The sequence below is a fragment of the Diuraphis noxia genome, unplaced genomic scaffold, assembly GCF_037042655.1.
Source record: "Diuraphis noxia isolate RWA-SAM2 unplaced genomic scaffold, SU_Dnox_SAM2 contig0001, whole genome shotgun sequence".
Classification (NCBI taxonomy): domain Eukaryota; kingdom Metazoa; phylum Arthropoda; class Insecta; order Hemiptera; family Aphididae; genus Diuraphis; species Diuraphis noxia.
This window is the reverse complement of record NW_028301711.1, coordinates 89,969,591-89,995,200: the sequence shown is the minus strand read 5'-3', so window position 1 is coordinate 89,995,200 and position 25,610 is coordinate 89,969,591. Positions and strand designations below refer to the sequence as shown.

Sequence of the window (25,610 nt, the reverse complement as noted above, 5' to 3'; positions counted from 1 at the left end):
ATGAATCAAGTGGTGAAGAGTCATTTGAGGTAAGCTCTAGTGACAGTTATAATAGTATACCTGAAAATGATAATGATCAATGGGTCGAGAACTGGATAGACATTCCAGATTTCCAATTCGATAGTAATGCTTCTGGAATAAAACTCGATATTCCCGATCACGTTAAAGATAACCCTTTACACATTTTTGAAATGTTATGGACTAAAGAAATAACAAATATGATAGTTTTATCTACGAACAACTATGGTATAAAATTGACCAGTCAAACAAGACCACATAAAAAATATGCTCGTAATACGGAATTCAATAAAGTAGATTTCGACGAAATGTATAAATTTTTTGGGATTTGTTTGCTGGCTGGTTCTGTACAATTTGATGTAATCAGGGATATGTTTTCCAACAACCCTCTATATTATCATCCTATAATATCAAAAACAATGTCGGGTAGGCGTTTTGATAAACTCTTGAGGTGCTTTAGTGTAGAATATTGTGATCAATCAATAGAAAAGGATGAAAGCGGACCGTTAAAAAAAATTCAACCTCTTTTTGATAGTCTTTTAAATAATTTTAGACAAGCATACACTCCTTATGAAGCTCTATCATTAGACGAATCTCTTCTTCTTCACCGTGGAAGACTCATGTTTAGACAGTACATGCGATTAAAAAAAGCGAGGTATGGAATAAAGTTTTTTGAGCTTTGCTCACCTGGTGGATTTGTACTTAATATGGAAATGTATAAGGGAAAGAGAGATGAAAATCTAACTGGACCTACTTCAAAAATTAATACTTTAGTGTTTCGTCTTTTAGAACCTTTTATTGACAAGGGCCATACTATTTTTATGGACAATTATTATAACAGTGTATGTCTATCAAATCAACTTTTACTAAGAAAAACACATACCACTGGAACTTTACGTAGTAACCACAAAGATAATCCTAAGTGTGTACTGACAAAAAAATTGAAGACTGGAGAATACATATGGCGTCGCAAAGGAACGTATATGTTAGCAAATGGAAAGATAAACGCGATGTACTTGCAATAACTACAAAATACCATCCCATGATTTCGAATACAAAAAATCGATTTGGCCACGACAAAAATAAACCTAATGAAATTATTCATTATAATGATAACATGAGTGGCATTGATAGAGCAGACCAAATGGTTAAGTATTATAGTAGTTCGAGAAAACAATCAAGATGGTACAAGAAAGTATTATTTCACCTATTAGACATCACTGTTTGGAATACATTTTTCATTTACAAAATACGATTTGATTGCGGTTCTATGCGTTTTAAAGATTTTCGTGATATATTGATAAAAAGTATGTTGAAAGTTCCACTAGACAAAACAGCCTTACAATTTTTTAAAAATCTAAATGAAAAAGAACCCAAAAAAAGGTTATCAGGGCATTACCACGAAAAAATTCGACCTCCTCCTAACTTCAAAAGGGAAGTGTATTACAAGAATTGCAAAGTGTGTAGAAAAAACAAAATCAGAAAACAAACTCAATACCAATGCAGAGAATGCGATGTTCCACTTTGTGTTGGAATATGTTTTGAAGACTTTCATAAAAGTGTATAATTATTTGAATTGTCACGAAGAAGAACACTTTTATAATAATTTATAATAATTTATAATCAATTTTATACTTTTATAATCATTTATATGTATTTGTTATACTTGTACTGATCTAGTTAGATCATATTTAATAAGCTTACCGAGCTGTGTTATTTTATTACTATGTACCAATATACTTTTTTAGTTTTTTAGACAAAAAAATAAACAGAAGTTTTTGATTTAAACTGTACATTTTTATTTTATAAATATAAATATTAAATAATTTATTTGATGGTACTGCTATAGCAGTAGTGATATACGTACTTGATAGTTACTATGTAGGTGGACAGTACTGCTATAACAGTAGTCAAATTACTACTGCTATAGCAGTAGTATGTAATTACGTTTCAAAAGTTACAAAAAAAAAAACCACAACAATTCAGAATGTCCATAGTGACACTTTATATATTATTCACGCCCTTATTATGATTGTATTTCCAGATATAAGTTAAAACATTATAGAAGCCCACTGGAAAATAAATAACTTATATAAACGAAAGTCGATTGGCACGGTTTATTAAAGAATTACACCGGGAAATGTCTTATAAATCTCTCCCATTTCTCTCGTGTGAAATGATTGATTTTTTGTTTATCACTCTTAGTCCACGTGATGATTTCGATCGATCTTATCATTTTCTATTTATTTATTTTCAGGCAATATTGTTATACGGCACAATGTATCGGCAAAATAGAGACAATGCTGTAGGAAGACAATATCAAAACCAATTTACTGGAAATACGTGATTTAATTTTACCGATAATGATAAAAACCATATTTTGTCATTTTAATAGTTTTATCTTCTTAGGTTGCAAATTAAAAATTTGTGCGTAGCTGGAAAGCTATATGGCTGGACTGAAACAGTATTATTTGTAAGCAAACGGAAATTTACTTACATTTAACAGTCCAACATAATATATTATATTAACAAATTATTTAATTTTTTTCGATAGTGTTTCTACCTACACATTTTATAAGGATTAGGATTAAGGAGCTTTCTTTATGTCACAGGTTAAAAAGAAAAGGTGAAAAATATCAACACATAGGTATACATCAATAAAAGTTAGTAGCAGTACGACAATTTAAATCTTAAAATTACATATTTTTTTTATGATAATAATTTATATAAAGTATTAGATATAGATGAGTGTTAAAAACAATATTCAAAATATCTTAAAAATTTAATTCGTGTAATAATTTTTTTTTATATATGGATTAATAATAAAGCTTATAAGTGAATATCATAGACAGTAAAAATAGTGTGTATAGTTTTTAATAAAAAACTAGTTTTTTATAATCGGTAGTCTACAGCGTATCTTGAAAAAGAAATATTTAGTTTTTAAATATATGAAAAATTACTAGCAATATTTATATATGTTATAAATTACTAAATATTTAACATAATATATAACTTTTACATAACCACAGCCCGTGGCCCACTATACTGTAGAATAGTAGCACATCGGCCCAGCAGTCGGGTCCTATTGGATGTCACTAATTAATTATTACAAATAATTTTCAATAATATGATGTATAGATCATTTACTGAAAATTCTGATTATCTAATTATATTACACAACGAATACGATTTATATTTAAATGTATAAATAATAAAATAATAATAATAATAATAATAATATTTTATGTATGCCGTAGGTAAACCTAAACTATTCATGAAAACGCATTGATACAATGTATAAGGCCTTGTGCTTTACAAAAGGATTTGATTGAAAGTTTTCACCGTTTGTCACATTATTATTAAACTGTTTGTAGAATTCACATAAGGGTGCTGGTTTACTTATATTATATATTATATATTGTATACCTATTATTTACTAACAAAAGCATGTTGATAAAGTTGTAAACTTATTAAGATAATATAATTGAGCGGAAGCGGGAAATCGCAAATGAGTTCTTGTACGTACCCATACGTTATCTAATTTTCTTACATCAAAGTAACAAAATGCAAACGCACATTCAATGCGATACATCTAATGTGATGACTTAACTTCCAAGGAGTAAGCTTGAAGTCTCACAGGTTAAATGTGTGTACGTGTGTACGTGTACGTGTACGTGTGTGTGTACGTGTACGTACACGCGCACGTGCACAGTTTTGTTTAATGTAATAAATTAATAAATTGTCGCTACTGTGAGAATAAATTTCTAATAGGTACCTACCCATATGTGTTAATATATGTATATTAATTTTTATGAATATATTTTAAAGATTTAACTTTTTATAGGTAGTATATACCTTGAAAATTACTGTATAGTGTATGCTATATAAATATTATATAATTGTATAAATGATCTATATTTTATATTAATTTCAGTTCTTTGATGATTATTGTATGAATGAATTTCAAATATCAGATGAATATTACTGAAATAGTAAATATCATATTGTATATCAATAATGAAATACTTCTAAATTAATTTATATCTATAATCAGTTAGCATTATTAATTTCAAATTTAATTTGAATAATTTTGAACAATTTTATTAATGATTTCAAATTCTATATGGATATTACTTACGATTGTTATTAGTATATGAGAATTTATAGGATAGGTTTTCATGAATAATTTAAAAGTGTTTATTTACAATCTTGGGAGCCAATCAACGTGCTGTGCTGTCATCCCACATGTTTGGCATGTTGAAAAAAATAGATTATTACTTATTAAAATTGGCTGAGACACGATTGAGCAATGCTCATGAAACATTTTTTTGCGATACGATTGAGCAAAATTTTCAGCGTATCAAAAGAAATTGAAATACAAAAATAAACCTACACGATTGAGCATAAAAACCTCTTCAACGTTGCCACTTTCAATTTTGAACTATATTATACAAACATTTTTTTTTTAAATAATTATTAGGGCTCGGAAGTAGTAGGAGTTAAAAAAGGTAAAATATGCATGCAAATATGCACGAAAAAATTGCAAAATATGCGTTAAAAATGTTAAATATGCAAAAATATTATTCTGAATTCCAAAAATATACGCACTTCACCCACTAACAATACGACGTCTAAAACGAAACTGTCACTGTCAAACATCAATCGTGTACAATCAACAGTAACGATAAACGATGAAACCATCATTATATTTACGATAACTTATCGCCGATAAGATAGTACTACAAATAAGTATTTCGGCATACTAGCGTGATTGACTAAATGCGTATCACAATCAGTACATCACTGTTATTAACTCCATAATTGACAATGGCGATGACAATAAATACCTTCGTTGGTCATTTTGAGTTTTATATTCAATATTAGTTGAAATAAACAAGTTGTGAAAGAAAAAAATCAATTATTTTTAGAAAAATATGAAATATACATAATATGTGTATAAAATTAATGAAATATGCACTTTTTAGCTAAAATTGGCAAAATATGCAAAATATGCATTTTCAATTTTTTAACTCGCGATTGTATATTTCAAATTTCTAGCTAGGTCTACTATAAATTGAGACATACAGAACAATATGCACTTCCTACAACTTCCGAGCCCTAATAATTATAATAATTCAAAATATAACATGTCAAAAAACTTACATGATTGCTTAGTCAATATTATAGTCACTTTAAAATAGTATAAATATATAGTTATGCTTATGAAAATAAGTCAATAAAGCTGGGCTCGACTCACGGCTTACATCTGATATCAAAATAATTGGTGTAATGATACATAAAAATTATTGATTTCAAAATACCGGCAACGTAAATGTAGCAACATTGCATAAAATATTCTATGCGCAATCGTGTTTCTAAAAGGTATTTGTTTATTCGTGCTTTACCGTGATCGGATGTGTAGAACAAACAAAACTATTCTTAACTTATCATCACTTAACGGCTTAATGGATATAATATTATTATTTTATGAATATCCATGTGCTAGTCGGGCTGTTATAAATGAATGCACAAAAACAAAGAGATTAGTATAATATAATATTACACATCTTATGTGATAGTTATGTATTTTATGATAATGTTATGTACTATAGCGTACTTACATATTATAATGCTTTCATAAATTATTTTTACAAACACAAATGATAAAATAATATTAGAAAAACTAACCCTATAATATTACTCTACTGTTGGTATTTTAAAACGTTTGGATGTCAAGATTAATTTTGTTGGTGATTGTTGTATGTAATAAATTTGTATATTATTTGCAGACAGTTTTTTAACTATTGTATAATTTTATGACCAAATCCATAAAAGCAACATTAGTTTATGACGATCTGTAAATCTGTTCATAAATTAAGATAACATATTATATATTGTAATAGATAGGATATCATATATAAAAAAAGAAAGAAAAAAGTTTAGGTATAACATAATAATAAAATCCTCAACGTTTTGAATTACTCTGCATGTATAAAACAATAATAATATTGATGTAATAAAAATATATCCATTTATAATACTGTCAACATGGAAAAAATATAAAACCATAAGATCAATAATTATTTCAATTAAACATTCTGTATTTTTAATATCCATTAATTTTTGAGAAAATTGGATCATTTGAAAAAAATTGAAAAGGATAATTTATAAGAGTAGTATAGACATTGAGATAGTTAAAAATTTTAAATATTAGAATTTTACGATTGTTAGAACTCTCCAAAAGTTGTTTTCGTAATTTCAAATTTGTTTCAATATAATTTATAATAATAAATATAAAGGTGGCCTGATGTGGTTCGATGATTGGCCTCAGTTACTAACATATTCTGAGGTCAAAAATTGACTGGCGTCTCTATTATCTAATTATAGATAGATGAGCCCATGGGTTTTACTGTTTTAGTGACAAATTCTTACCCCATCGTGTAGATGTGGAATGAATACCGAACCAACCACACCTCTTATAGTAAAAACCAGCTAACAACAAAGAAGTCAACGTTGCCTTAACTATAAAAAACAAGTTATCTAAATATTATATTATAAAAATAATAATTTTAAGCCTACGTCAGAGGTACATTAATTAAGAGGTTCATTGTTTATTTTTTTTTTTTTATATAAATTGTCAATTCCATATTATGTTTGGCATATAATTATAACCTGCGATTGAACATAGCAATAATTTAACTCTAACCTTTTTGTTTAAAAAAAAATACCAAAGACTTAGATTTGTATAAGAGTATTGAAGCGTTAGCATGTTGAATCATTTAATCGTTGTATAAAAGGATGGTTTTGTGAGAAAGAGTATAAATCAAATTATACGATTTTCACGAGACAAAAAAACTTAATAACTTATACTGGGAATTAATTATCTTTACAATGATTATTTTTATAATCTTACTTTTTACACATAAAATTATAAATATGAGTATAAATTCGTAAAGGATACACCTATCCCGCCATCTTTTTACAAAATAATAAAACTGTTAACTTTAAGAAATGTTTAATTTAGACATTTTAAAATTAAATCTAAAGACCAATATTTTAAATTATCTACTAATACTTCTTAATATGGGCAGTGTCCCTCTAAGCATTGTATATCTGTAGGTACCTCAACAGTATACGTTGTGTCTTATTTAAAATATAATGAAAAAAAAAAAAAACTTTGTCCATAAAAATACAGCAGAATTCATGTTATAAATTAAAAATAAAATCATATTTTTCGTCTGCAAGGCAGTTGAACAGTAGGTATTGGAACAAACTGTTGTGATCAAAACAAACGATACACAGTTAGCACCACCGAATAAGATTATAACATTTTTTGGCTAACGCTTTATGTATATGTATATATTGGTAAGACATTTTAGAATAATGCTTCATCATCTGTTGACTGTTTTTATGTTTAAAGACCTTTCTAAAATAATGATTTTAATTTTATTTTTAATACTACAAGCTCTTTTCATTATTTTTTAGTACCTAGTAATAATGTAATATGCCATAACATTTATGTTGTTACCCACTACCCACTATAATATAATCGACTGCGAATGTGTTTATTTTCTTCTTAGCACGATGCATGAAACTCTTCTTTCATGTAATTGTATTAAATTTGAAATATGGTTTATATTTTCATTAATTTTTTGTCAGCAAAATTAAATGTACCCAACATAATATAATATAAAAAATAATGTTATATTTTCAATGGCTTGAATGAATTAATAAATTTTGTAATGTACATATTTTGTAGATTAGAGGAGATACGCAAAGCTTGCAATAAAACCATAATATACAATAATGCAATACTAAACAATTTATATTGATATGTTTGAAATAACTATTGTACGAAAACAAAATATAATAACTGTTCACGCACCGCGATCGATGTTCTTGCAGTGCGTTTGTGAACCGGTCGTTCCGTCCGCTCCGTTCTAGTTTGCTGTCGCCGATAACACACATCCGTCTTAGACACCGTTGGACACTTTGACCCAGTCAGATAACCAACGTTCTTTGCCAAATTACAACACGTCGTTGCGCCGTAATTCTTAAGTCAATCTGATATGGCTCCTTCTGCGACTTTCGTTTCTTATGCACGTGTCGTGTGTTGTTTGGTCATAATATTATATATTATTATTGTTTGTTATACGACCGTTGTTTTTTGGTACGATGGAAGTAATGGACGCCCGTGATACGTTGTACGTTGGGCTCCAATCGGGTCCTTGTCCATCGCTCATCGTCATAGCTACACTCGTAGAAATAAGCGACGCGTGTGGATATCGATGTCAATGGGCATACTGTCACCGTTATTTGTCCCTCCCCCCTGTTACTATCATGAACCAGAATCATCAACCACAAGTGGTCACTAGAAACAGATGGCCGTTAGAGACGCGTGAATAATATAATCTATATTACAATTTGTTTTTATCAACTACGTATTAAATGTTCAAGTATTTGATGAATTTTGTCAAAGCTTGAACTTGAAATATTTATGTAAGTATGTTTATTATTTTATTTGGAATAATTTGAAAACCATCAAGGTGCAAACAGGTACAAATGATTGGTAGGTATTGAGTTCAAATCGAAATTCGAAGTTGGGAGTCCAGCATTTCTCTTGCATCCCCATCTTTTAATTTGGAATAATTTGAAAACCATCAAGATACAAACGATCTTATGTGAGGTACAGGCAGGTAAAAATGATTGATATGGGTTCAACTCAAAATTCGAAGGTGGAGGTGTTAGGGAAATTGGTCTTGGTAATATTATCATTTATTTTATTTTTTATTCATTTTTGTTGACTGGTAAAAGATACGTCTTTACCAGTCAATATGTATAATATTTAATTGTTATTTGTTATTCGGTAAATAAATTACAAAATACGCCTTGCCATATACGTGCCTATTTATAAGTTAGTGTATAAATGATGCGGTCATAATCTGACAATCACATGTATTTATTTGTTCTAAACACTGTTGATTTCGGTGGTTTAGTAATTAACGCCGACTACTACAATCGTATGAGTCTCGTAACTAAACAATTGAAACGGTTCGCCCGGATGGACGGCCCGTGTCTTAAATAAATGTTAGATTTTGGTTTTTTGGTAATTAGGTATCTCTCTATTTCTATTTATAATATATATATATATATATATATATATATATATACAATGTAAGGGTGAGTAAAGCGTCGATTTGTGTCGACCAGACTTATATAAGTGGGTCGACACAATCGGGGGCGCTTGGGTAGTAGTCGGGTAGTTACCGGACTCTATCAATACAATATGATTTTAGATTTGTTTAATTTTACAAATATTGGGCTCGGGAGCCGGCCGTCGTCGGTACAAACTTAGGTAAGTGGTACCCCGACGACGAACCTGGCTCGGGAAGGTCAACTTAAATAAGTGCCCTGGGTGGTGAAAGTGTTGGCCCTGAAAAGGGCCGTTTTATTGAAATCCGGACTGTTCTGTTGGCCGCGGCACTGATACACGCCGTGGAGCGGTGGTTTGCGCTGGTGTTCGTCGGTCGGACGATGCTCGAAGCCGTGGAGCGGCGTATCGTCGTCGAGCTGCGGGTCGGCACGGATATTCGCCGTGGAGCGGTGGTTGCGCCGGTGTTCGTCGGTCAGACGATGCTTGTAGCCGTGGAGCGGCGTATCGTCGTTGAGCTGCTAGTGTTGTTGTGTGGTCCGGGTCTTCGATTGTCTGAACTAAACTGAATCGTTGGTAGTGTAGACGGTTTGAAGGCTTGAAGTGGACTGACTAGATTGCTTGCTTGCTTTGCTTTGAGGGGGGGTGGCTATGCCGTTATCTATTCCAGGCTTATGCCTCTACTAGTGGGTGGAAGTTTACTTGGAAGGTTTAGTTATTTTATTGATTTAGCCAGGTGAGTGGGTAGGGTTTGAGTATGCGTTTGGTAGTTGGAGGAGTGTGAGTTTTGCCTAGAAGTCGGATGTGGTCGTGATTTGAGAAAGAGTTTTTGTAGAACATTGAATTGGTTTGGGGACGAATAGAATTTTGAATAGATTTGAAATTAGTGGATTTTAGAAGGACCGAGTTTTTAACGAAGGAAGGCAGACCCGTTATAGTGCGTATGCCGATGTTTTGGACGGATTCAATGCGGTTCGATTGTGAGGGACCTATGAAGGAAGCCCACGAAGAGCCAGCGTACGTTAGGATTGGAGCGACGTAAAGTTTAAGAATGGTTAGTTTTGTTGTCATTGGGACGGGGCTAGTGCGGTTTATTATGGGGTAAAGCATACCTCGGGTGCGGGTGGCCTTTTTAGTGATGTTAAGGATGTGTTTGCCGAAGGTGAGTCTGCGCCCTATGGTAACGCCGAGGTATTTCGCTTGGTTGCACCAGCTAATGGGGTGGTTGTCGAGTAGTAATGGTGGTACATGTGTGGTATTTGAACGTCCGAAAATGATACCTACAGTTTTGGTTGCGTTTATTTTAATTCGCCATCTGTGAAACCAAATGGTCGCCACGTTAAGTTGTTGTTGTAATTGAATTGCTGCACGTTTTTGGTTTTTGTCGTAAGTAAAGAACATCGTGTCGTCGGCGAATAACGAGAGATGAACTTTAGGAGTCGTTGGTATGTCGTTTATGTAGGTCAAGTAGAGAGTTGGTGAAAGGCAATATCCTTTAGGGATCGCAAAAAGAAAGCCCCCGGCGACGATCTCATCACCAACACGGCTCTTATATTTCTACCCAACAATATTTTACTATCACTAACACGAATCATTAACAGCTCCTTCAGAATCTGCTACTTTCCACTCGCCTGGAAAAAAGCAGTCATAATTTCCATTCTCAAACCAGGCAAAGATCATAAAATACCCGCAAACTACAGACCGATAGCTCTCCTCTCCTCCTTATCTAAAATCTACGAACGTCTCATCCACTTACTAGATTGTCGAAAGTGTCCTGTATTTATACCCTTTTCGACAATCTAGTCCGTCGTTGGTTGGTCCGCGTAAGTGCGTTTAGACGAATGAAAATCATACCGTTGAACGGGCATTCCTATTCATCATGTGTGATTTTCACTCGTCACAACGCATCTTTTTCTCAATATTATTATTTAGTCATGAAACACCTTTTTATATCATCAATGGTTGTTTGTTCCGTAACACAATAACTTTTTAATTATTTCTGTGATTGTAAGGAATTATGAATAATATTATTAGAAATAAAATAAAGGATCAAAAAAAAATTCAGTACCTATATATTCATAATCATAAATTAGTAATTACACATTTTTTTTTTTTCATTTATGAAAAAAAAAATACATACAGTTTAGTAAGATATCAGCTAAATTTGCAGTTATGAATATTGGGAGCAAAATGACGCTTTCACATATTTCTCTAAATAGTTATTATACTACAGAAATACAACACCAATAATATATTATATTTTATCATTGTTTTAAAGGAAATAACTTTATTTTATTAAATTAAATAATTTCAGTGTACCTAGTTGTAATTATATTATGTCACAACAAGTGGCCGTTTTCTGATTTTTTTCTGATTATTATAGCAATATAGCGACAATTAAGTATTTATAAATACGCAGTATTTTATTTATTAAATATAATATATGATTTAAAATGTCTATAGATTTTTACTATCTTAATGACAAATGCACATAAAACATTATTATTGGTAGAAATCAGAAGTTAATAGTTGTATTTTTATCAATGGATCCATACGAACCGTTTTTAATCACACTACGTATGTTTTATATTTTTTTAAAAGCCCTAAAAAAAAATTTGAATAGTATTTAGATTGAACTGATTGAAGATGGTATAGTGGCTGACAGACATTTTGTAGGTAGTGACTTTACTAATGAGCTTTGTGCTTGCTGGTAGGGTGCAAATATAGTTTTTTTTTCTTCTGTAACATTCGCTTACCTTACATTTTCAATACCTTACGGAAAATACCGTAATGATATAATATACTTATTATAGAATAAAATATATATATTTATCGTCAGTGCTCGAAATGAAAAATTTTACGAACCGGAACGTTTAAAAAATTAATATGAGTATTATAATATTAATTTTTAATTTTAATTATTTTAAGTAATTTTAAGCTTAAAAAATTTACAATTCAAATTGAATACATAGTTTATATAATTTCCATAATTCTGAATATTTGTCGTCAATTTTTTTGTCACGTTTGCGACTTGCATTGTCATCAGCAGCATGTCCACCTTTGGCTAACCATGACCGTACATATTTTTCAGGACGAAATTCAGTGAGTGGAGGGCCAACACAATTAATAAATAAAAGTGCAGAGACTGTACTAATATTTAATGAAGATCTGAGAGGTGTTATAATTTCATTCATTGAGCTAAAATTTCGCTCGCACTCACTTGTAGATATCGGAATAGTCGCTACGGTTTTAAAAAGTATTTGTAAGTCGTCTGGAACACCTTCTTTTCCTCCTTCCAATTTGAATGTTTGAAAACCCCGAACAATATCATTTTCTTTATTTAATTGAAAGTGGCGACATAAGTGACGTATTTTATCATCTCCAAATGTAATATTTTCGATTTCATCATTATCGGAAGTAGGCCATTTTTTTGGATCTAGTACGCTAAGACTATCGATTAAATTTGTATAATTATATATGTTATCCTGTTGATCTTTTTCATGTTGACTTACATGTGATGAATTAGTTGTTATCATCCGATTTCTTAAATTATTTGCTAAACCTCTGTATAGTTGACTCGTATTAATTTGTTTTACCTTTCCATTATGAATAGGAACATTTTTATAAATATTTAATTCAATCGCTTTTAAAGTGCCGGCTAATTTATGTCCGGGCTCACTTACCATCGAATCAAATACTCTAATTGTTGTTCTAATAGATTTATCGGCATCTACAAGAGTGATATTACGCCTTTGCAAATACTCCGATAAGTCTCCTAGTTCATCTAAAGCGTCTGCCATTGCATTAAGATTACTAACAAATTCGACGCTGGAGATCATTAATTTTAACCCGTTATACTTGCTTCTTTCTTTCGAATCTCTTGTTACATCTGTTGAAGCAGATTTAAAATGTTCATAAAGAGCCGAATAATTATTTAAGACAGCATTTATACTTCGTTTACTAGACGCAACCCAGCGAACAGACAAAATTCTTCCTATTTGTAAAATTTGTTTTTCTAAAGAACTTGCTGCTAATCTTAACTATTTTGATTTTTTATAAATTTATCGTGGGCGTGTCCACGGGGAGTGCAGGGTATGCACCTGCACCCTCTGCGATTTCAAGTGGCACCATGAATTAAGTAAAATTGTTCAAAAAAGGGGGCTAGGGCACATTAGCCCTTTGGGTACGCATCAGGTTGGACCCTCTGACCAAAGATCTAGACACGCCTATGATATTTATGCATACTTTACGGTGTATTTAACCCGATTAAATATATACAACTAGATAGTTATATGAGTAGTAAGTACAGTATCTAAGGGTCTCTATAATTCGAACACTGCAGGCTAATCCGAAAGACGCGGTAATCCGAACGGGCTTGAGAATTATCTTATCGCCATAATATGTACATATGTATTTATTTATAAATAATATTTTCCGGTAATAAAATGTTTCAATTATGTGGGACTAGGCATACCAATCCATGATGGGAACCAATGTACAAAAAAAAAATCAATATTTTAAATAGTAAAGTTATTAATTATACTCATAATTATATTAATCAATCTATCTATATATAAAAAAATAAGTGGCGGTTTCTATTATCCTTATGATCTCGAAAACTAACCGACTGATTGACTTTAAATTCAACATAGATATTCAGCTACTTTAACTTTTCCTATATTAATCTTATTAACAAACAGTTTCCATAGAAACATAATCATATAATAATAACATATAATAATAATTATAAAATATATACATGAAGTCGTCTCGACCTGGTTACCTAGAAAGACATCGAGTGGGGTTTTCATGTCGGTTCTGACCTTCTTCAGATGTAGCTGAATATCTATGTTAAATTTCAAGTCAATCAGTCGGGTAGTTTTCGTGATCATAAGGATAATAGAAACCGCCACTTACTTTTATATATATAGAAGAGTTTTTTTAATTGAACGTTAGAAATCAATAAGTGTTTTTAACTCATACGTTATTGTCGAATCATTTTTGATGGGTACTCGTATAATATTTGATTGAAATTCTTGGACAATTTTAAAAGAACATACAATGCAAATTTTAATATAAACACCCTTGAACGTAACGATATCATTAATTTGATTAGTTTTATTCAAAATTGATTGTAAGAAGTTGGGTATTGTTATGTTATTATTTGCTGCAAACGTATACTCGTGTCCAGCGAAAGGGAGTCATTCATTTGGGCGAATAACCCAAAATTTACCTGAGTAGAGCTGTATCATTTGGGCGAGAAATTAACCGATCGTTTAGATGAATTTATAAATTATTGAATAATAATAGGGAAGTAACATGTTATATTTAACATATAATAAATACGATCATATTAAATATGAGTTAAAATTAAAAAAACTAGTTAGGTACTATTTTTAATAAAATATTATGACAATATGACAATTTATATGAGAATATAATATAATGGATATGAGGTACCATACTAATAACAAATTATAAGATAATAAATTATATATGACAATTACAACATAACACATTTTTAACCATATACCAATTAGAATTAACTGAGAGTCCTAAGTCTCTAAAAATGGGAAGGAAAACGTATATTATATAGTCTATAAATTATAATCAATATGATGACTAAATATAATATTGTGACAATTAGTCATAATTTTATAAATTATTTTTTAGGAATAATATTATATAACAATTTTTTTTTTTTAATAACTCGGCTCGCCCAAACGATGTATTAGATAAATTAGGGGTGTGTGTACATTTCGCCCAAATGATGTATATAAATTCGCCCAAACGATATGTTATTTTGGGTTATTCGCCCAAATGAAAGCCGCCCCAGCGAAAAGCATAAATTCTCGCAAATCTTGCAGTCTTTTTGCCCAGTAATTATTGATCATCACGTTCAAGATATGATTTAGTGAAAGTTTTTTTATTTGATTCCTCAATGTTGGATTTGATAACAGTAAGAGGAATGCAACCGCTGCAAATGAGTTATAATCGTCTTCTGGGAACCCTCTGAGATTGGATATGTTATTTGCTGGATTATTATTCTGTTGAACTTCTAATACTTCTCTTGGAATAGCCCAAACCTGTTCAATATGGCATATAATCACAGGAATTCGTGGCGGGAAGACAATAACCTACCAAGTCGGGTCTAAATTTTTGTCTCAAGAAGTTGTATTGCAAGATTGCGTATCTGCGACAACTTTAAAAGTATCATAATTTATCAGTGTAGGGCATTCAAAGATGTGACTCTAGATAGGGCTACATATATTTTGTCCCATTGCAAAATTGTGCGCCCCTGCGTCAATGACTACAGTCTTTAAGCGTAGGTTTTTTCCGATATTCTTTGGTATTTCTCACTCTTAATTATAATATTATTATTATACCTAATATAAATAATAATCCTGCATACGTAAAACAGACCTGTCAATCATACGAAATGTACTGAACCTCTGCAACAGTGATTAGTTATTGTTATCACTGTCTAGCTTATCATACTTCCATGCTTGGTATATGTAGATTATTATGTATTGTATATAATATATAAGTTAAATATGTTGTAAGAATAACTTGTATGAATTATCTTTATGTAACCAAATTAAGAACAAGTGATGAATAAATAGCGTGTTAAATAATATATTCATTATAAAGTATAAAAAATACAATATATTATCAGTGCAAACATTATTTGTTAATATGATTTATTCTGTGGTTTTTCACCAGTGTGTGTGCGTCGATGTTTTATCAATTCGCTACTTGTACTGAACGATTTGTCACACACATCACACCCGTATGGTTTTTCACCAGTATGTGTGCGTCGATGTGTTATCAATTTGCTACTTGTACTGAACGATTTATCACACACATCACACCCGTACGGTTTTTCACCAGTGTGTGTGCGTCTATGTATTATCAAATAGCCTCTCTGGTTGAACGATTTGTCACATATTTCGCACCCGTACGGTTTTTCACCAGTGTGTGTGCGTCGATGTCTTATCAATTCGCTACTTGAACTGAACGATTTGTCACACACATCACACCCGTATGGTTTTTCACCAGTATGTGTGCGTCGATGTCTTATCAAATCGCTACTGCGAGAGAACGATTTGTCACACACATCACACCCGTACGGTTTTTCACCAGTGTGTGTGCGTCGATGTGTTATCAATTTGCTACTTGTACTGAACGATTTGTCACACACATCACACCCGTACGGTTTTTCACCAGTGTGTGTGCGTCGATGTCTTACCAAAATGCTTCTCTGAGAGAACGATTTGTCACACACGTCGCACCCGTACGGTTTTTCACCAGTGTGTGTGCGTCGATGTATCATCAATTGGCTATTTGTTGTGAACGATTTTTCACACACATCACACTCGTACGGTTTTTCACCAGTGTGTAAGCGTCTATGTATTATCAAATAGCCTCTCTGGTTGAACGATTTGTCACATACGTCGCACCCGTACGGTTTATCACCAGTGTGTGTGCGTCGATGTCTTATCAAAATGCTTCTGTGAGGGAACGATTTCTCACACACGTCGCACCCGTACGGTTTTTCACCAGTGTGTGTGCGTCTTCGGTCGAACTTTACCTTGGTCATTTTTTTCGTCGGAGTAATGACAGGCTGTTTCTTTTTGGTAAATAATTTATTTAATATTTATTTGTTTTTTCTTAAAACTATTTGGTAACTATATACTTCTCTGCTTATAGTCGATTAGACTTTATTGACATCAACAGATTTTCAAGCCAGTATTTGATGCAGTATTTTTTTTACATTAAATAAAGTATAATATTATGCTTTTACGTATTATTAGTAATTTATATTAAACTTTATAATAATAACTGATACCCTTGCACTTCATATTCCCTTAAAAATACCAACTATCTATGATTCAAAATTTGTGTTTAATTTGTCGTTTAATACCAAATGTAGCTACTGATGTTCAAAACTTCTCGTGTTACAAATTCTCGTAGATTTACCCTATCTTAATCTCCATTAAAGATTTTAAACACAGTCGTTTAAAATACAGACATCATAGTTATAGAAAGAAGTAAAAATCACGGCCTCATTCTGGACCTGACAATCCGTTGGGCTTGGGAAACAAATGACCCGCAACAGAATAATGCAGTAAACGAAGAAAAGAAAAGTAATATAGGCCGTGCATTCCATGGTTTCAACAACAGCATAGCATCGCAAATTAGGAAGTTTTTGGACTTTGGTTTGGAGCTCGGGGTACAGCCTCAGGGTTCCTAAAGCCATTCTTCCGATCACACAACCTCGCTATGCAGGAGCTTATTAAATTATGTATATCAGTTTTGAAGGATTCACTAAACATAATAAATTACCATCTATATTCATTTAGTAAAATAAGTCCCTTTCGATTATGTTACAAATGAATTTTATTAAACAGTTAATTGTTAAATTTAAAGATTGTCATATTATACTTTATATTTATAAGTCAACCGTGAAAGCTGCAGCTTGCATGCTATAATGTAACGTCTTATCTTGTACTACAACTATAATTTTAGCCCGTGTTTTTCGTAGGCTTATTACACCCACCCACCCTTAATAGGTATTGCAACTGCAATACCTGGACATATGGATCGGCGTCACTGGGTGCAATTATTAGAAAAGGAGGTCATTATTTAATTACATTTCGAATAGGACTAGCACCATCTGTTTATATATTATCTAATCATCGTAAAGTATTTTTTTTTTAGATTCTGTGTTTAAAATGTATATAATAGCATTAATTAGTAAATACTAAATTTTTTTTAACATAATATTCGTTAGTTTAATTATTTAAGTCTATTCGTTTAATAAAAATTGCATTTCATATAAGGACAAATAATTCTTATTTAGATTTGTAATTATGCAACCAACTATAATATTTGTTATAACTGCAGAAACATTCATGTTATTGGTATATAGAATTATTAGAATTTTAAATACATTTTCAGTTTATTTTAGTATTAATTATGTGATTTTTTTTATCTTTTAGATTAATAAAGTACATTAATTTAAAAAAAAATTAAAATACTTGTTTTTTTTTAAAAAAAATATTAACGAATATTTTATTTTAATATTCTTTGTTAAACGTAATCATGCAGTTATATTTATATGAATACATGCTATGCATTTACTTTCTTAAAATATTTAGACAATTATAGTAAAGTTTATTTAGTCGTTTCGATTTCTATTTAATATTTCGTTAAATACACAGAGAGAGAACTACAAACTACTCTAGATGACGTCAAATATTTATTTTTTTCTCAAAATTCCCAATATTGTTTTCTTACGATTTTATCGTCACTCTAACCCGTTTTATTTCCGTTTGGACACTTACAAAGTCAGTCCATCGTGAACGAAGTAGTAGTTTTAGTAACAACAACATCAGAAACAAAAACAATAGTAATAATATCATTGCAGCTTGTATCTAAAAACAGACACATTGGATTGTATTTTCAAAGCACTCTTTGTTGATATATTCTGTGTTTTAAAAATAGTATTATTATAGTATTTCTAGCAGATAAGCTTTATTGTATCACTAAAAACAGACGTAAGTAATCATGACAGAGTGAGGACACGCCAATAGAGAATAAAACTGTTTAGTTAACATTGTTTAATAGTGCGAGATTAGTACACCAATATAGCGTATTGATTTACTTTGTACATACCTAGACTTATTAATATTACATTTTTAATGTTCTGAGATATTATCAACAATATGAACTTGGATTAATAATTTTTTATATTTTAATTGTACATTATGATTATTAAATGTAATTACACCAAATCAAACAAATTATTACCAGTGGTAGTGCTGCTATGACGTTTCTATCTTTCCTACTTATGGAGGACGAAATCTTTAGGAATTTTTTTGTTTTAAAATTAATAATGTATGTATATATATATTAAATAATATATATATATATATATATATATATAAATATATTATAAAATATATTTATAATCCTTACAAAATGGTTTTATAACATAAAATAAAATTGCATGTAATATTAGATATAGTATATATTATACTTGGATTATTTGTATTTATAAATTATAAATCTATAGTGCCTAGTTTAATGTATTACTACTTTTTTTTCAAATCATCCAACCCTCCATATCATCTGAACTTATCACCACAAAAATACAATTCTTACCTAGTAATAAACAAGTCATAGAACACAAAAACCACCTTCTCGAAATTTGATTTAGATATATCAAAATTTTCAACAAACTATCTGATGATGGTTAAAGATTGAAAAAGGAGGTTTCTATTTGATAAATAGAATTTTATACGTCACAGCATAATTTCTATGGATTATAAAAAATCTCAAGTATTCAAAAATATGTTCTTAAAGTGTACTTAAAATTCCCCCAAAACATAATTTGAATATATAAAATATAACTTAAGCATAAAGATATGGCGAGAATGCTTCATAAGTCACTTTGTATAAATATATGAAATGGCTAGCAAACTACATAAGGTTGGACATTGGACCACTCTGGCATGCATAATCTAAGATGTAAGTATGATAGGTAGGTATGTAATTTTACCGTTCAATAACACAATATGCTATTGGTTAATATTATATTGTATTTATAATGTTGTTTATATTTATAGGTACTAAATATTCTTTGAAAGATGTCTTATAAATATCTAAAAAATGTATAATATAAATAATACATTAAGTATTTAACAGTATAGTATGTTACTTAGTAAAAGAAAACAACGTCGTGTTTTCTATAATTTTCTTATTATGCGCAGCAGACTGTTCTAATATAGCGCGCTCATATCTTTATAAATATAGAATATTCTAATTCTAAAAAGGATATTATAATATTAAATCTCTTTGATAATATATTTGCTCATATAATACATGGCACGAATTTCGTCTCAAACGAATAACGTCGTGATCCTACCATCACGTGCAGGCGCAGTTGATTTTTAATCGCCAACATCGTTATGCGTCATATACTCATATTATTATTGTAGTCGGCAGTTCTCTATATAATATTTTTTTTTTTACTATCATTATATGCATGACCCAAACGTTTTACAACCGTTTTATAAAATATTATTATTATTATTATTATTATTATTATTATTATTATTATAATTTATGTGTATGCTCTTTGATCGTCGTTTTGTGGTCATTATTGTCCAGTTATATTATATATACAAAAAAAATCATTGTTTAAACAAAAGCAAAGTCACACGGAAAATAAAAGAACTGGGGGTAAAAAAATCGAAATTAAACTTTTCTTTTACCCTCACATGCTCGGGCTTCTGCGAAGATAAACGCATTAGTTCATCGCATCATAATAAATACACCACACAGTGGTACGCCTATACAATATATAAACATACATAATCCCTGTAAGATCACTTTACCAGTGTATATTCGACGGCGAAATGTATATAACTGGGTTACGCCAAGTTATAATAATAACAATAATAACGAAATCACCATCGCCATTATTATTATTATTATTATTTGTATTATTATTTCTGTGGCGGAGTATTTCGAGAAAAATAAGTAATAATTTAATATAGTAATGGCTGGTCGGAAAACAGTGTTATTTCAACTGCAAAAGAATAGCGTATCGCAGTGAGATTATATGTTATTATTATTAATTTGAGAATTTGAGTAGGTGGTGACAGTAAGTTCTTTGTAAAAATTCCAAACAACGTTAGTGAATGGAGCGGATTCATTCGGAAGTCCATAAAATAAAATTAACTTCTATAAAAAATAGTGTTTAGTGATCCATCTGGGCTTCTGATGTTTTGATTATAAAACTATATCTTTATTCCAGAAAAACTGCTAAAGTTGTAGGAACGACACTACTTGTTATAAAAGATTTTTTGAATCTTTTTTGGATGTAATTTATGTATATTTCCTGGAGGTGGTTAAAATGCATTCTTTTACAATATATTTTATTCAGTTTCAAAAATTCAGAAATTATTATTTTTTATTTTTTAATACCTTAAAATTGTATTAAGTTTAGAAAAATGTGTTTGACACATTTTAAAATATGAGTAGGTTTAGATTATTTTCTTAACCATACACTTTTACCATACATTTTTTTTTTTTTTAATTACTTGTTCCATGTATTTATTATTTACCATATTTCATATTATGTCGAAAATACAATCGATTATACTATTTGAGAATCAGAATGGAAAATAAAATAAAAATAAAATGTAATAATTTATTTACGCACAAATTTATTTAATTTACTTAGATCATATTATAATATATGAATACATTGTGTTATTTATTATTATTGTAAAACATTTTTATTTAAAATACAGTTTAATAATAAATTGTTTATCTGTATATATTTTTTTTATCTTAAAAACAATTATTATACCATATACATTTTAATATCAAAACTATAGTTTAATGTCATAATGACTGTTGTACCCTACTAACGAATATAAAATTACTATTGAAATAGTAAACAAATTTTATTCAGCTTAATGTATGTCTTTATAAATACAATTGTAACCTTGCAATTATTAATTTAAGTATATATATATATATCAATTTAAACCATAAAACATAACACATTACGGTAAGATTAATTTTATACATAATAATAATATAAAATTAACAGCTATATTCAACATTTTATTTTAGATTTAATGTTTTTAAATTCATTTTTACGTCATAACCATAGGACATAAAAAGTGTTCTTTGGTAACATTAAAATAAAAAGTTGATTTTAGTTTGTTTTAAATAGTTTAGTGTAATTAAAGCCATGAGATTATTTTCAGAAATATATATACAAATGGTGTAACTACACTATACTTAGAAGCTAAGTTATCTAATGACTGTGTGATTGAAAAATCTATTAAGTACTATAGTATGAGTTTTAAAGTATTTTATTAAAAACAAAGAAGTTAATTATTTTAAAACAAGGAAAATAAAACATTTTAAAAAATTTCTGAGTTTTAAAAACAAATTCGATAACTAAAATTTAAAAAAAAAAGTTGTAAGCGGTGATAACAAAATAGTTTATACAATTTTATCAGTAATGATTTAAATTTAAATTTAAAGAAAAACTTATAATACCTAATAGGATATCCCTTCAAATGAAAAGAATAAGTTCGTTTTAAATATCTTTGAACATTTAATATGGGATTAGATCTGTATTGCTTAATTTTATTTTAAATATAATATTTCGTATACCTATTTGATTATATAATGTTTTGTATAATACTTCATCCTTATGAATAATAGTCATTGTGTTTTTGTCAAATTTAAGAACTGTTTATAAAATCTACGAAAAACCTCTCACTGTAGTCACGACTCTAGATATAAATAAGATCTTTGGATATAATATCAAGTCGCATATTGATAAAATTATCATTAAAATAAAAGTAAAAAATATGCAAGTTCTATGGGATCCAAATCTCGAATTAATCGGTAAATATTTAGGTCTGAGCCATATATTATATTATGTTAGTGCAACGTGGTTGGGGGACCTTGTTACGATATTAGTTATCCAGGGAAGGTTTTCTATTCCTTATGGAAAAGTATTCCGTAGCTGGGGGTTAGAGCACTATGTATGAGGTATTTTATCAATAATAAGACACGTTTGGTTTATAGATCCATATTAATATTATTATATTAAAAATAATACTTTACTAATTTAGATGGCTGTTAATAACTGTATTTGGTGAGTTCGTTCCTGTTGATGGTGACTTTCGAACTAACTGCTGTGTGTCATTTTAATAATAAATAATTATGTGCATGGGTATAAAAAAGTTGAGTGTGTATATTATGTATTGGTCAATCATATAGTGTGTGTTAAGTGTGGGTATAATATTTATATACATAAGGTGTAACGAATGTTACATTAGTATCAAATAATATATGTATTCGATGTATATTTTACACTAGTGTCGAAAAATTATAAAAACATATTCGTTTGAATACCTTTGTAAGTGTATAATTTTTGGAGTACCTATTTGAGAAATCATTATAAGGCAACCGTCTGAGCAAGTTAATGATCATTTTTAACTCAGTTAAGTTGATGGAAAACATCTTAAAAAGTTTTAAGTTAACAGTTAACCTATTTTTTTTTTTTAAACTATATACATGTATATATACCCAGCAATATGGTTTAAAAAAATAAAAACTATAAATATTAATTACCACTGAAAATAGGCAATATACTGTAATATAAATAACTTATCTATACATAGAATTAAATTATTAGGTATTGATGAATATATCATATTACTCATTACTAATTAGTTATTAGTAATATTTTTGTTATTATTATAATATACCCGTATACAGCGTATACCACAGTATGGTATGGTATATCTTTAAATATATACGATACACTCATATATTATAATATTAAATATAATATATATTATATACCTATATGGATATAAGGCTATTGCTGTATCTAAATATATTTAATTAGGTTATTTTTCTTAAAGAATTCTGGTTAATGGAACAATAAATACTATATTTCGAATTTTATATTATAGAAAATTTTATACCTATGTATTATCAATAATAATTGTAATTAATTTATTATTTAATTATTTATAAATTAACTGATCTTGAATTTGATTAAAAATAACTCGTTTTATATTAAGTTTATATCAATGAAAATAAGTCAGGCAAGTTAAATGTTAGGTTAATAAAAGTTAAATTTAAAAAGTTAAAATTACCTTAATTTTAATTTTTTAATTCGTTATGTCTAGGCTTGGTGATTTGGATAGATAGTAAGTTCATATTTATTACGGATATTGTCTACAGAATATGTTCGATTATTACGCACAGTTAATAAAGCTTCTGTATATACACGATGGTTATATTTTGATATTGGTTTGTGAATTATAACAATAACCACATTATACATTTAGGTTATGCTGAAAATAACATATTTTTTAAGTTATACTTTTTTATGGAGGATAACAAAAAAAAGAAGGTAGATTTGAGCATAACCATTGCTAACACTAACTTAATAGATTGTCTGTACTTAATTGCAGTAATTTAAATCAAAATTGTTCGGTATTAGTATTTATTTATATGTCTCGGGTGGTTAGGTACCACTGTAGTACTGTCTAATATTATATTTATATATTTTTTTTACGGTAAGGATTTGTTTGAATAACTCAATAACTACATACATTTATTGCATTTTGATAAGCTGTCTGTAAGTTACCTATTATTTCTTAACTTTAAACTATATAATCTTAGTTAAAAAATAATAAAATAGCTTATGAAGAATTTAACTTAAAAGTAAAATTTAGTTTTATCCCCTATCAGAGCTTACTTATACTGATGTTAGAAAAATTCTAAGTCATTAAAAATGTATATAAATAATAATCATCATTATTTTTATAATGTGTTCTTTTAGAATTTAAAAAAATAAACAAAATTGTGTTTTTCCAAAAACATATTATTCCTATAGGATTTGAACAGAGTTTCTCAAACTGTGGTGCACGTAAAAGCCAAAAAAACCGCACAATTGAATGGTTTGACTGCATGTTTTTTTCAACGTTAAACCGACGACGCCGCGGGATCTGATTGATTACATTAAAAACTACTGAAAATAATATACTTGTTTTATATTTACTTAATATACCTACCTAAAATATTAAGATTATAATAAATAATAGCTATTTTTTTTTAATTTTTTTATTTTTAAATATATTCTCATTATAGAATCATAATACATTATTTTACTTGAGTTAATAATCATAAAATAAAATGATCTATTTAAAATTGTATAATATCACAATGACATTGATACCATGAAGTTGTGTACATAAATGTTTGTAAAAGTATCTATAAAAAATAAGAGTGATTTGGATTTAAAGATTTAACTATGTGTATAACTAGAATCTTAAATATGATTTGTCTGATGACTTTAATATAAATTTCTATTAGGGACGTATCCAATTGATAGAATATTGTATGTTTTAATCATTCTAAGAACAACTGGCTTAGATATCCGGACACAGGAGAAAAACATCACATTAATTGAAAGCCCTTCGGTCTAAGACTCTAAGATAAGATATGGGATATATATTAATGTAATAAATAAATAAATATGGGACACCGCGTATTTAATACAGCTATTTCAAATTCAAATGTACCATAATTACTTAGTTCCAATCACCTTCATACCACTCTATCGTATATATTATTAATTATTTATAAAGTAATATATTAATCAATTAATATATTTTTTGTTGAATCATTTCTGTTTAAACGATGAAATATACATTTCTATGTTCATGACATTTTGAGTGAATTAATTTAATGAAGATTTGGTTATGGAAAGAGAATGAGTGGAATGTGATGATAAAAAACTTCTAGGGTAATACCCAACACTAACAAAAAACCAGCACACAGTCGATCGCCTAATTTTATTGCGATTATTTTTAGTCTTAATGAA

General features: G+C 29.2%; 1 protein-coding gene across 1 annotated transcript; it reads right to left on the bottom strand.

Moving 5' to 3' along the window:
- Positions 1-15,860: 15,860 nt before the first annotated feature.
- On the bottom strand, positions 15,861-16,769 carry LOC149062383 (uncharacterized). The gene has a single exon (XM_089215310.1). It carries the CDS (start codon positions 16,767-16,769, stop codon positions 15,861-15,863), a length of 909 nt encoding a protein of 302 aa, XP_089071436.1.
- Positions 16,770-25,610: the final 8,841 nt, after the last annotated feature.